At 35.2% G+C, this 14,561-nt stretch overlaps 2 protein-coding genes across 3 annotated transcripts; both read left to right on the forward strand.

Moving 5' to 3' along the window:
- Positions 1 to 898: 898 nt before the first annotated feature.
- Positions 899 to 8,976, forward strand: LOC117213489. The gene is made up of 12 exons (XM_033458867.1): positions 899 to 1,054; positions 1,679 to 2,022; positions 2,245 to 2,773; positions 2,868 to 3,089; positions 3,288 to 3,539; positions 3,685 to 3,842; positions 4,608 to 4,686; positions 6,683 to 7,032; positions 7,109 to 7,634; positions 7,775 to 7,996; positions 8,087 to 8,338; positions 8,609 to 8,976. The coding sequence occupies exons 2-12, from the start codon at positions 1,690 to 1,692 to the stop codon at positions 8,770 to 8,772; spliced, it is 3,087 nt and encodes a 1,028-aa protein (XP_033314758.1). The 5' UTR covers positions 899 to 1,054; positions 1,679 to 1,689; the 3' UTR covers positions 8,773 to 8,976.
- Positions 8,977 to 10,434: 1,458 nt separating this feature from the next.
- LOC117213531 (probable cytochrome P450 6a14) lies at positions 10,435 to 13,850 on the forward strand. 2 transcript variants are annotated; one of them, XM_033458950.1, is made up of 6 exons: positions 10,435 to 10,557; positions 11,586 to 11,933; positions 12,241 to 12,766; positions 12,932 to 13,153; positions 13,237 to 13,488; positions 13,578 to 13,850. In XM_033458950.1, the coding sequence occupies exons 2-6, from the start codon at positions 11,601 to 11,603 to the stop codon at positions 13,745 to 13,747; spliced, it is 1,503 nt and encodes a 500-aa protein (XP_033314841.1). In that variant the 5' UTR covers positions 10,435 to 10,557; positions 11,586 to 11,600; the 3' UTR covers positions 13,748 to 13,850. The 2 variants fall into 2 exon arrangements, with proteins under 2 accessions (XP_033314841.1, XP_033314842.1); XM_033458951.1 differs by having other exon boundaries at positions 10,462 to 10,623; positions 11,588 to 11,933.
- The last annotated feature ends 711 nt before the right edge of the window (positions 13,851 to 14,561 follow it).

A 14,561-nucleotide genomic window follows, 5' to 3' on the forward strand; every position in this document is an offset into this window, starting at 1 on the left:
ACATTTTTCATGCCTTTAACACGTCAAAATCCTTAAACAGTTTTCTTAGAGCGAAATAGTTTCTATCATTAGATCAGCGGCAAAAGAAGACTGTTCTATTTACAGTAATTTTTTACTACTGTTACTTAATTTACAAGTAAATATATTCATTCGTATAAATTAATTCATAAATCAGATAAACATTGTTTTTTATATTCATGACACGTTACATTGTCAGAATGAGTTAGCAAAAGATTGAATCAAGGATGTTGATGATTTATATATTGATCCAATATGTATCAGTAAATTCGTGATTATATTCGCAAGCCATACGGTGACGTTACACAATGACGAATGGTTTACGTAAACGATACGAGTAAATCTTTGTCAAGGACTTCGTTGCAATCTATCAGAATGACTCTCGACAAATACTGTTTACTAGACAAATATATATATATATATATATATACACAGTTTCCCTACATTATTTCTATTATATCTTTAAACTGATTTTGTCACCCGTGATATTTCATATTTTTTATATGTTCTATAAATATATTTAATGGTCATACGGGTCATATTTCTATAAATCAAATAAATATTATATAATGAAATGGACTAACGCTGTGTCACTGTTTGTTATCAAATTCCTCTCAAGAAAAAACTGATAAAATAATACGATATCCAAACTATTTATTGCCATGTATATATATATATATATATATATATATATATATATATATATATACGTATTCTCTAGATAAGCGAAGGAGAATATTCACTGCGATGAAACAAAGTTGAAACTTTTCGTGAAAACAATATCGAAAACTTGATTCGTTTCAAAATCTAAATTAGTTTCCGTTAATCTGCCTTTTGATCCCTGCCTTCGTATAAATAGTGTGTGTTGCATGACGCCAAGCAGCAAAATACCGACAGTAGCTAAAATGACTCTGTTGCTATCGCTCAGCTGGCTCAAGTTGAAACATCATCGTTAATATCATTCAACATTCTGTGTGAGATACGGACAGACACGTTTTTTCCTACTTAGTAGAAGCTTTATTTAAAGAACAACCATGTAAGTATGACAACAATTTGAAATTTAATTTGTACATTTAAATGTCACGTATTTTTTATTCAACCGACTAATTACCTTAAGTGTTCATTTACAATTTAAAAGTAAAATTTAAATGTTCTTATCGATCAAGCAAAACTTATTGATTTTTTAGCGGCTTTCTGATATTGGTAACGTGATAAGAATAACTACGATTTTTACACTACATTGGGAGTTCGTCACAGTGCACGTAGATGATAAAAACAACACGAAGTATATTTTGTAATCTAGGTATATCACGCGATATTATTACTTGACTAACGTTATTACATCGGAAGTACATTTTCCTCGCATATCCATAGACTATCGTTCAAAGGTATGTAAACACTTGCTTCCGCTTGACAGAGAGCAATTAAAAAAAAAATCGACCGAAAGACTCCAGTTATTTGTTATTAGGAATTCCAGGTATTTGTTATTAATACGATCGTATGGAATACGATTATTCGAGAAAATATTTCTGAAACACCAATCCGTCGTAATAAACTGAAGATTGATAATTTTGAAACGAAGCGTAAAACTATTTAGAAATAAGTAAAATAGAGAAACGACAGCAGTCATTGATTGTGATTTTTAATTATTGGAATTTAGTACCTTACAACATGGACTACTTTCAACTTCTCCTCGGCATTGCTGCAATACTTCTCGCGATCTATTTTTACTATAGCTCGGTTTATGACACCTGGAAGAATCGTGGCGTACCTGGACCAAAACCGTCAATATTTGTTGGCAATTTTGTGGATCTTCTTCTTAAAAGACAGGCCGTAGCCACAATTGTGAAAAATTTGTACAACGAGTACAAAAGTGAACCGGTCTTTGGTATATACGAAGGAACATCACCGATTCTTGTTATTAACGACTTAGACTTGATCAAGGATGTCCTCATCAGAGACTTCTCTTTATTCGTGGACAGAGGATTCAAAGTACTTGAAAAGGTATTTCCTTCATTGATTGCTCCGCGCAACAACATTATTGAAAACAGATTTATTCAGTTGATTTGATGTAAAAAGCATCTTGAGTTCAAAGATAAACGAGATGTTTTGGAAATAATAAAATAATCGTACAAACATTTTTCGGAAATTATTATTCGCAACAATTGCAAGACTTCCCGAAATCAAAGTGTTTGTAAATTTATCGATATATCATTTCATGCGTAGATAGAGCCATTGTCGCAGCATCTCTTCCTTTTGGAAGCCAAGAGGTGGCGACCACTGAGAACGAAGTTATCACCAATATTCACCTCCGGTAAACTGAAAGAGATGTTCCCACTTATAACAGAGTGCGCGGGAAATTTAGAAAAATATTTAGACAACATAGTAGCAAAGGGTGTGCCAGTAGTAGAGTGTCGTGATTTGGCTGCAAAATTCACGACCGACGTGATCGGGAGCTGTGCATTCGGGATCAGCATGAATGCTCTTGAAGATGAGAACAGCGAATTCCGAAGAATGGGCAAACAAATTTTCGCTCCCAATATAAAACAGACTATTCGAGAATCTTGCAGACGACTTGCACCATTTCTGTTTAGTGTAGTTGGTTACTTTTTACGGATGACGGAGATAAACAACTTTTTCATAAATCTGGTTCGTGACACAATGGAATATAGGAAGACGAATAATATAGCAAGACCAGATTTTATTTACCAGCTGATGCAACTGAAAGAACATCCGGAAAAGATGGAAAATGTTGGTGAGTAGGGAATTTGAAAGTATATCTCAAATGAAATCGCGAAAAATACATATGTCACTAACAGAGTTATAACAAAAAATTGTGTGTTTTACAGAACTAACCGACTCCCTAATTGCCGCGCAAGCGTTCGTCTTTTTCATTGCTGGATTCGAAACGTCTTCGTCGACGATAGCGCATGCTCTCTATGAATTAGCACAAAATCAGGAAATACAAGATAAATTACGGCAAGAAATTAGAGATGCGTACGACAAAGATGGTGGAACTCTGACGTACGAAGGTATCAAAGGAATGAAATATTTGGACAAAGTGTTTAAAGGTGTGTGCCAAAGAATATTAAAGCACGTCTACCTAATGAAATCTGTAATGACAATTTATAACAAAAAGAAAGAAACACTTGATTATTCAAAAGATAGTAAAATGATCATTTACTTATAAATGAGAGAATAGATCCGATTCTCGCGAATAAAACCTGTGCTTTATTTTTACGGAAGAAATATTTTTTGTTACTCCATAGAGACACTAAGGAAGTATCCAATACTGACGGTATTAAACAGGCAAGCAATGGAGAATTATACGTTTAAAGGCACAAAAATCACCATACCAAAAGGAACAATAGTATGGGTACCAGTATATGGTATCCAACACGATTCAAATATTTATTCAGATCCTGAGAAATTCGATCCGGAAAGATTTAACGAGGATGCTGTTGCTGCCAGACATCCTATGAGCTATCTATCCTTTGGCGATGGCCCGCGAAACTGCATTGGTATTTAAATAAAATAAATAAAATATACTCGCAACATTGTATCTTGTACCCTTATTCTTATATAATGCTATTAGTTGATACTATGATAATTATACGATTAATTATACGATATCGGATCGATGTAATTTTTAAAAATTGCTTTCAGGTGCCCGATTCGCCAATTATCAAAGCAAGGTCGGTCTTGCAACGATTCTGCACAATCACAAAGTCGATGTTTGCGAGAAAACCAAAATTCCATACGAACCGGACAAAGAGGCATTTTTGTTATCGCTCGCCGGCGGGGTAAATTTAAAGATAACTAAAGCACAATGTTAATGTAAATAATTATTTAAATGTATTTTTTATCTAATTATACTATTACATCGTGTACCTTGCAATAACCGTAAATTAAGTTGTATTATTGTGTACAAATTCTTTAGAAACGATCGTATCAGAGAACGAAAATATTTCATTGATAACGCTTGAAACTTTTGAAACGTAGATGTAACAAAATTTCGGTGGAAGTATCAATATAGAATTCGGTTATCGTGAATTTTCATTCACACAGTATTATAAAGATAACGACAAACGGACCAACTTTGTTAGCACATAAAAACGAATCGTTATTGTAATTAAAAAATTACTCCGAATAAATTTGATACAATCGACAATTTTCCACACAATTTTCGACTGCTCAAAGATAAGAAAGTGTAAGAAAAAATAAGCCGTATAAGCGGCGTACGAAGAAGGCGTTAACCAATTGCTACTCATCAACTGCGCCATATGGAGAGTGGGTAGAAGCAAATTTACAGTCATACTATTTCTGGCTGAAACGACTTCAGTCAGTACAGTTTGGCATTGATCGTAGATACAATCCAAACAGTTTCTTTCTTGCAGGAAGCTTTCATCTTCATATAATTACCCATCTCAACAAGTAAGTGTACAATATCTTACGGTCACATTACTGCAATACGTTGGCTATATAGCGTGTAGTTGATTATCAGTACACATGGTGCAATTGCGTAGCAGCAAAAATACGTCGAAAAGTTAAAATGTTAGATAACATATATTATAGGTTATATTCTATAGGTTAACATCATCCTTCTTGCTTTTATCATCAAACCATACACAGACTTATGCGATAGTTATTTTGTTTCAAATGAACGTAGTAATAATTTTGTTTATTACAAGCAACGGTGTTATCTGTCGCGCTGAATTATCAGCAAACGAGATTAATTATCAGAAAATATCTGTATATAATCACACAAGCATCATTTACTTTATTTTATACTCTACGTGATGACAATTATTATCAAACGATGAGTTAGAATTTAATGGAGCGTAGATTTATGGCAAAATCTGATTTACGTGTCATCTATAACTGAATATAATGCAAAAAGACGCAAAATGATTAATTTGTTCTTTCAGATATTAGCTACTTATAGATTGTTATTAAATCTCTATCAGTCGGTATCGGTGTTCCTAAACTTTTCTTTTCGTGGTTTATCTGCTGCAAGATATCTGCCATAACAGTATCAGTTTGGTGACAAGTCACTATAGTCACTTGACTGAAGACACCAGAAAGAGTTTCTTAGTTTATGTTTCTATGATACCTCTGTTTACGTGCGCTAGTTTAATAGTGTCTGATTAAATGAACTTTAGGTAAGCTCCTATAATCCGAACTATCGCTGCGCGTTAATTCAGTTATGTGTACAATGTCTAATTATAATATGTAAATAATAGGTGCGCTCCTTGTGTGATACGCTCTCATGCGTCGCAATTAATAAAGGCTTGCAACGTTATTGCGTATTTAAAAGCAAATGTATTCTTATTAACTGAACCAAAAATCGTTAGCGATAGAGAGAAATATACAGGGTGGTTGGTAACTGGTGGTACAAGCGGAAAGAGGGTGATTCTACGCGAAAAAAGAAGTCGAAAATATAAAATAAAAAATTAAAAAAAAATTTTTTTTTTTAATTTTTCCATCGAGACAACGATCTACAATGAGATCCGTTATAACGAGACGCGATAAAGTGCACGCGTACCGAGCGAAAATTCAAAGTCGATTTTCTCGAAAACAAAGCCTCGAACGAAAAATTTTTATTCTATATTTTCGACTTATTTTTTCGCGTAGAATCACCTCCTTTCCGCTTGTACCACCAGTTACCAGCCACCCTATATATAGATGGACTTCTATTATATAAACGACCTGGTCATATGAACCAAATCGTCCCTCAATGGGGTTTGTATAAACAGAATCTCACTGTATGTGCAATTTTCTAATTCGTACAATTAATTTTAAAACGTGCGGATAGTGCTCTTAGTTTAACCCCTTCCTGTACTTTAGCGAGTCAGACTCGCGATGAAGATTTTGGCCCAAACATGAATATCGCCAGTCTGATTCGCGACCAGATACTTGGACCAAACGTAAACATAACAAACCGAGCTCGCGGACTGTTTTTTTCCCCGTTACGATCGTGACTGAATGTAAGTTCCTGTTTACGAGCATCAGCGTGATCTGTTTCGTCGAACTAAATGGCACGGGAAGGGGTTAATAGCAAATTACTTGTCCGAAACTCGACTAAATGCCACGAACATTCTAAAGTTATGCTATACATTTGACAAATTTTTGAAAATTTATACCATAAATATTTTTATTTCATTAAAAGTTTTATAGAGTATAAGTAGAAAAAACAACATCAAGGAAGTACGTTCCACGATTCATCGCTAGTACTAATGATCATCCGAGCGCGATCATCGTTATCTACTTCGAAGTAGTCGTTGCCATCGTGACGCGTCGTGTCGTCACTAATCGTAAGCGCCTGTCTTTCATTTTCGTATTGATAGTATTATTATGTGAACTCCACGCTGTTGCGGTTCATTTATCACAATTGTATAGAGACAACATGTTACACCATAATAATATCTCATCCTGAGCCCAAAGTGAGGTAAGTTTTTAAAAATCAAACAAAATTCATTAGTCGTATTCAGCTTGCCCGTTAACGATTTATTTATGTTTTTATCCTTCTGAATGTTCATCCTGTTACAATATCATATAGATACAAAATTTTCGATCATTAATAGTTAAGAATACGTTTTTAATTGCACACTCTATATTTAAAAACTATCCTACAAACACTGATATTTATTCGTTGAAATTAAAGAAATCTCGTTCGACATGGACTATTTTCAACTACTGTGTGGCATTTCCATACTACTTCTTGCGATCTATTATCATTACTCTTCATGCTACAACTTCTGGAAAAGTCGCAATATACCTGGACCAAAACCGGTAATCTTTTTTGGCAACTTTCTGGGCGTTCTTCTTAAAAGAGAATCGATGGCCGATTGGATGAAGAGATTGTACGACCAATATAAGAATGAACCAGCTTTTGGAATATACATAGGAACATCACCACTTCTGATGCCCAACAACCTAGATATGATTAAAGATATTCTCATCAAGGACTTCTCTTTATTCGCTGACCGAGGATTTAAAATATATGATGAAAAAGTAATTAACAACTTCATTGTTTCTGCGTTACATACACTTTTCAAGTAACTAATTATTATTACTATTTCTTGCTTAGATAGAACCAATACAGCAAAATCTCATCATGTTAGAAGCTGAAAGATGGAGGCCGTTGAGAGCTAAACTTTCGCCGGTATTCACATCCGGCAAGCTCAAAGAAATGTTCCCACTTATAGCAGAATGCGCGGAAAAGTTGGAGAAACACTTGGAAAAATTAGCACAGAAGGGTGAACCAGTGGAGTGCCGTGAGTTGACTGCAAAATTCGGGATCGATTCGATCGGTAGCTGTGTTTTTGGACTAAACATGAATGCTCTCGAGGATAAGAACTCTGAATTTCTTCGAATGAGCAAACAAATTTTTGCAGTTAACGCGAAACAGATAATTCGAGATTTTTGTAGAGAATTTACACCATCCTTGTATAAAATAATTGGTTCTTACCTGCAACCAAAAGAAGTCAATGACTTTTTTGTAAATTTATTTATCGATACGATGAAGTACAGGATGGATAATAACATAATCAGACCAGATTTTGTGCACTTGCTGATGGAACTGAAGAAACACCCGGATAGAGTTAACAATATTGGTGAGGATGAGAATACAGTTTAATATTATGCTTCGAATAAAATTATCATTATAAATATATCATATTATAAATTATCATAATAAAATTATTATTGCAATATCATAATAATGCATAGTAACGAATCTTGTTGTATTTTGCAGAACTCACAGACGCGTTGCTTGCCTCGCAAACTTTCGCATTTTTCGTCGGTGGATTCGAAACATCTTCCTCAACGATGTCACATGCTCTTTACGAGTTAGCACAAAATCTCGAAATACAAGACAAACTAAGAGAAGAAATTAGAGACGTCTACGACAAAAGTAATGGAGTTTTGACATACGCAGATATCAAAAGAATGAAATACTTGGACAAAGTACTTAAAGGTGCGTAGTAGACTCGCAAAATTATTGAAATATGCAAAAAATAATTTTATTAATACGAATGGTAATATTTTCTATGCCTTTTCTCCGCAGAAACGCTAAGAAAGTACCCGCCATTACCTATGCTAAACAGGCAAGCGATGGAAAATTATACGTTTAGAGACACGAACATTTCCATACCAAAAGGAACAGATATATTTATATCAATATATGCCATTCAAAATGATTCAAATGTATATCCGGATCCTGAGAAATTCGACCCTGAAAGATTTAACGAGGATGCTGTCGCCGCTAGGCATCCTATGAGTTATCTGTCTTTTGGCGATGGACCAAGAAACTGCATTGGTATGCTAATAAAATAATAAGATAAGAAAATATCAAATCTTTGGCATGTGCTTAGATCGTCGGTTTCAATCAGCATGACATTATGGAAAAGATAAATCGTCAACATCTTTTTCTTACCTTCTATCATCTTCTCCCATTTAGAAAGCATTTCTTCTATCTTTAACATATAAAATCTTCATGAGTTGGAATTTGTTCAAAATTTTCTGTGAAAAGTTTCCTTCCCAAACCTTCAAGCCAAATAAATATATAATTTTTTATAATTATTTGTAGGTGCCCGTTTCGCGCAATATCAAAGCAAAGTTGGACTTGCAACGATTCTCCGTAACCACAGAGTCGATGTCTGCGAGAAAACCAAGATTCCTTTTGAACATGACATTCATGCCTTTATAGTGACGCTGAAAGGAGGAGTGTATTTGAAAATAGCTAAGGCATAAAAAAAATTATTCTTATACTTATATTGTTATAATAAGTCATTATGTTATAATATATTATTTTATTTTATATTATACTAAAAAGAATTTTAAGACACAGAAACAAGACGTAAATAAAATAAATATGACAGAAATTTGATACATTTTGTTGCGGTATTTGAAAGTGATCGGCACAGACGACTAATCGAGATCGATTAAAAGGTTAGATGGCTAACCAAAACCCTAATCGGTACATCTCTACTACTTGAACTGACATAAAAACTTGCACTAGTTGAATCCTTTATGGAGATCTTTAACTTTGACCAATTGGTTGCATTGCTGGCATTCTCTCTCAGCTCTCTTAGTACATTCCTTCTTGGAAAGGATGCGACGATTACAGTGTGGAATTTCCGCCAGAACTGAGAAAATCTAACTACTTTCACCTGGTATTGACATACTATTCTGAGCTTTTATGAATGAACACCGGATGTATCGAATTTTCAATGAGAGAATTAATATATATCCGTACTTTTTATTACGCTGATCGTTTGTCATTGTTGTCAATTTGTTACCATCGAATAACGTAAATTAAGAAAAGTCAGAGTCGAATAAGCGTTGAATAAATTGCTCTAGTAAATTGTACATGACTAGAATCCCCCATTACTAGAATCTTCGTTATTTTATACGCGTTCCATATTTGTCTCGTTGACTGTACTTTTAAGCCCATCCTATAAGTATCTTTCAAAATGACAGTTATGAAATCACTTTCTGTTTGACCGTTCTCGGAGAGACGCGATCGCGGAGAAGGCGCGTCAACGGGAGTCGCAAATTCTCGTTACGATTGGATTATCGACGCCACGAACTGATCGATCCCTTATTTCGGTTAGGGTAATAGAGGTGGTTGAATTAGTATAACACTGAGTTTAACAGGTTATAATATATATTTTATTCCAACAACTTATTTCACGGAGAGTATAAATGATCAGAGATACGTATTGTAATATCGTTTACAATAAAGTTAGAAGTGTTCGACTCTTATAGTTATTTGCAGGATCACGATGTTAGTCGTAATAGGAGTGACTTGCAAATAGTGAGTTATGGTGTCGCGAGAGTTATAAATCGTAAGTAAAATATGAATCGAGAAATGGGTTCAGCGATTTAGCGACTAGGCGACTAGTAGAGAGTTGTTGACTGATCAAAGGATGGAAAGTCAATGAAGTTCGGTGACGATGCCGTGCGGAGGAAAGCCAGTGAGGGGTGTGTCTAGCGCACACACCCCTCCATTTGACCATTGGATTTGTTAATGACAATTTTGGCTAGGAAAGTGAGGCCAATAGTCGTTGTTTCTGATTGAATAAGAAGAAAGTTGGTGAGCAAGGAAAGGTCCCAGCCACCCCCGAGAGAAAGTTGCCAGCGGGAGATACCGAACGTGGGAAAAACCAAATTTCCGTGTCTTCCCGTAGTAGAGAATAAATTTAATGAACACTCGAACTAAAAGATATTTGTTTAGTCTAAAGGACCTTAACTATGCCAAGATTTATGCTGGATCCTTAAGCCTATTGAGGGTACACAGTAAAGGTGTGTGACATCTGGTTGTCATCTTGCCTGCGACGTGGGGCCTGATTTGTATAAAATCATCGGACGTAACATTTTCGTTATCTGCAAGTCATCATGAGTATGTCTCCGATAATCGTCAGAGTATGCGTTTAAAGATCGAAAGCGCCAGTAGATTAACATTAGTCTATTCTACATCATGTTAGGGATAACATCATTTTTCGCGACTCAGAAATATATCGTCTAGCACTAATAAGACATCTATATACATACGTACTTATGTGCGTGTGGAAAATAATGAAAAGCGATATCAGTTGATTCGTAAGTACTATATCGAACCTTATATAACGCTTTTAACTACGTTATAAACCTGCTTCTATCTGAATAAACCTACTTGTAATTCTATTGCCTTATATTATGTATGTATATACATATTTCAGGATAATACTTCAAACAGTTTCATTCAAGTGGTGAATGTTAGTTTTATTATTCGATGCCATGCTACTCGTTTTGCAAACATAAAACGTCGAAAATTATGCAACACAACACTGATAACGATTTCAACGTAATTATACACAGACAACACTAATCTAACAACAGAAATCTACCACATAAGTACATATACGTAATTTTACTAATTTTGAATAGCACAGCTCGTTAATAATAACACGAATAGCGTTGACATGCATATATTCCTCATTTTTTACGCGCAACAAATATTATATCAATTATATCGATATCGCCAAAGTAGAGTAATGCAGCAGATAGCTTTACGCGTCTGATAATCTAGTTGATATGAATATTGCTTGATTCACGTCGCATTTAAATACTTTTTAAAACAACAACGTGTTAAAATACAAAAATGGAACACTTTCATACAATATGCATGTAATGATAACAGATGTATATAAGAATTTATAGTTTCAAAGTTTTCTATGTAATCATCGAATATATTCAATAACGCTGCAATTAGCATTAACAAACAAGTCAGATACTGTTCATATATTATGTATGCGTTATATTAACAACGTAAATAAGACAATATATTTCATTCATAATTCGACGTACGTTGCTCAACAAGGACATGCCCCTAAACTCGCGGAGAGGCTAAGCAGATTTGTACGCGCGTTTATTCAGAATAAAGATCATCAAAAATATCACCGTGTTCGCGTGTATCTACCAACACCGCTTTAACGATATAATTTAACCCCTCTTCTTTTATTCTACGGCGAAACGAAATGTCCTGCAGAATTTTTATAGCACAACATTATAAATTCTTTTTCAGAAGAGAAATTATAATGAGTGGCTTTGAAATTTTGTGCGGGTTAGCCGCATTACTTCTGGCTTTCTATTATTATTCCACGTCAACCTTCGATTTTTGGAAGAGTCGTGGAGTTCAAGGACCAAAGCCTGTATTCTTATTTGGAAACACCATAGACCTGATGCTTGCAAGAATATCAATGGTGGCTTACCAGCAGAATCTTTATAAAGTATACAAAAACGAGCCGATGGTTGGGTTGTACATGAGAAGATCACCGGTTCTTATTCTAAAAGATCCGGAACTGATAAAAGATGTCATGATTAGAGATTTCTCGAAATTCGCCGATCGAGGATTTGCTGTTCATGAAAGGGTATGTTGTAAGTGACATTTGTAAGTGAAAAAATGAGCGATAAAGTTTATTAATAGCCACTAATTAAAGTTAAATTAATAGCCACTCCGTGTTCCATATCTATATTTCTTATTCGTACTTATGATTTATTAATGGTGCTATCACGAAGTAAACAAATATTTTTATCGTAAACAGAGACATAAAAATAGATCTTCCAACGAAGAAATTTCTAATCTTCTATTCTTCAGCGATAACGTTGTATTTGTCCTGTTTGCTTAAAAGAAAATATTTTGTCGGCTTTTAAACTAATATCGCGAACTGTTCACAGACAGAACCATTGTCTATGCATCTCTTCAATTTGGAACCAAAAAGATGGCGTCCGTTAAGATCGAAGCTCACTCCAATGTTCACATCCGGCAAACTGAAAGACATGTTTGGTCTCATCCTCGAATGTGCAGACCATTTCGAAACATACTTGGATAAACTGACCGCGAAGGAAGAGCCCATAGATTTTCGCGAGGTTACAGCGAAATTCACGACCGACGTGATTGGTTCCTGCGCCTTTGGAATCGAGATGAGCTCGTTATCGGACGAAGACAGTGAGTTTCGTGAAATCGGCAGACAAATCTTCGCCTTGAACTTCGAGAACGTAATACGGTTAAAACTCAGACTGTACATGCCGAAACTGTACGATTTGTTGGGTTACATCGTACCCGACAAAAGACATGCTCCGTTCTTTACCAAGCTCGTGACAGACACTATGAAGTACAGGAAAGAGCATAACATATACAGGCCTGACTTTATACATATGCTTATGGAATTGAAAGAACATCCAGAGAAATTGGGCGACATTAGTAAGTTTATAGTAACAACTTAATTTTAATGTCGCATCGCAATTTATGCTAAGAAAATACAATCACATTGTATCGTGTCGGCGAATAATAAGAAAGAAAATAACACGACTCACTTCTTAGTACAATATAACAATTTAATTAACACAAGTGAACGGTATTTTGCAGAATTAACGGATAGCTTATTAACTGCGCAAGCTTTCGTTTTCTTTGCTGCCGGCTTTGAAACTTCGTCGTCGGCAATGAGCAACGCTCTTTACGAACTCGCCCTAAATCAAGAAATTCAAGACAAATTACGTCAAGAGATCAGGGAACACCTTGCGAAACATAACGGAGAGTTGCAATACGAACATGTTAAAGACATGGAATACTTGGAGAAAGTGTTTAAAGGTATGCGTAGCTTTACTTCTTATAGAAGGTTAAAGCTTTACAAAGAAATATAATAAAAGATCTTCCTTAATTTATCTTCACAGAGACATTAAGGAAGTATCCACCAGGATCTCTATTGCCAAGAAGATCTACTTCCGCCTATACTTTCAAGAACACAAAAGTCAGTATACCGAAGGGTTTAATGATATGGATTCCCATATACTCGTTGCATCATGATGCTGACATTTATCCAAATCCTGACGTGTTCAATCCAGAGAACTTCAACGAAGACGCCATTGAGGCTCGTCATCCGATGACCTATTTACCATTTGGCGATGGACCAAGAAATTGCATTGGTACGTTCAATTATACGAGCGTTTCTGTTGAAGTTGTTCGTTTCTGTTTAAATTACCAATTTATTAACTTGCTTCATTTTTATTCTTAGGTGCACGTTTCGCTATTTACCAAACCAAAGTGGGTCTAATCACGATTCTTCGTAATTATAAAGTGGACGTTTGTGACAAAACCATGATTCCATACGAGTTTACTAGGACGTCGTTTCTACTGACGCCGAAGGGGGGCATATATTTGAAGTTAACGAAACTAGAAACATAATTTCAAAGCGAGACGTCCTTTAAAATGACTAATTTTAATCGTATTAACGCCGAATAACAAATTTTTCTATGCTTGTGTTGTAAAGTAAATTTTGTAGTTGTGACATGACAATTTTCGTTCTCTGCCATGCAAATATAATGGAATTTAACGTTTTTAAGAGTGTTAACTCATATATTTTCATTTTCCCATAAATAATCGCACACGCATAAACGGTCCATATGCAACATGATATTCAGTTTCCGTCAAAATATTATTGTTCTGCGATAGCATATCTTCGTGCGCTTCACTCGGGAATCCCCCTGGAATTCCCCAAAGTTCCTCTTCGATAAAATAGGGCATCGCGGAAATTTTACGCGATACATCCCCTCCTTAAAGATATCCACCACATACGGACTATGCCTAAATATAAATATGCTGTAAATATTTTTGTGCGTTTACAAGTTTTAGTATACGCATATACACATGAGGTGAATATGTGTGTCCGTGATGATTGTGGCTGGTGGCTGTGTAGATATCGCTGCTGGGGATACTGCTAATATTCACTTCCTACTTTAGGATCGTGGAAGAAAAATCGGACTTCGGTCGCCGGGATTCGATCCCGCGTTCCGAATGTTCGTAACTTAATGCGCCAATAATGATAACAATACTAGTAAATATGATAATATTTCGAGGAAATTGACGCATGGTGCTTAATGAATTTTACCAAGACAAGTGTTTTGCGTCATCTAGGGCGTATATAATGATGCCGTAATTAAGGTTGCACTGAAGTACAAATTCAGTCATCGCGAGAGAATCATTACAAAGTTAAGCGGAA

Source organism: Bombus bifarius, unplaced genomic scaffold (assembly GCF_011952205.1).
Source record: "Bombus bifarius isolate JDL3187 unplaced genomic scaffold, Bbif_JDL3187 scf7180000009111, whole genome shotgun sequence".
Taxonomy (NCBI): domain Eukaryota; kingdom Metazoa; phylum Arthropoda; class Insecta; order Hymenoptera; family Apidae; genus Bombus; species Bombus bifarius.

Coding starts and splice junctions, on each gene's coding strand:
- LOC117213531 (XM_033458950.1), top strand. CDS start 11,601: ATGAGTGGCTTTGAAATTTTGTGCGGGTTAGCCGCATTACTTCTGGCT. Junction 11,934..12,240: donor GATTTGCTGTTCATGAAAGG/GTATGTTGTAAG, acceptor AACTGTTCACAG/ACAGAACCATTGTCTATGCA. Junction 13,489..13,577: donor TGGACCAAGAAATTGCATTG/GTACGTTCAATT, acceptor TTTTATTCTTAG/GTGCACGTTTCGCTATTTAC.
- LOC117213489 (XM_033458867.1), top strand. CDS start 1,690: ATGGACTACTTTCAACTTCTCCTCGGCATTGCTGCAATACTTCTCGCG. Junction 3,090..3,287: donor TTTGGACAAAGTGTTTAAAG/GTGTGTGCCAAA, acceptor GTTACTCCATAG/AGACACTAAGGAAGTATCCA. Junction 3,540..3,684: donor TGGCCCGCGAAACTGCATTG/GTATTTAAATAA, acceptor AATTGCTTTCAG/GTGCCCGATTCGCCAATTAT.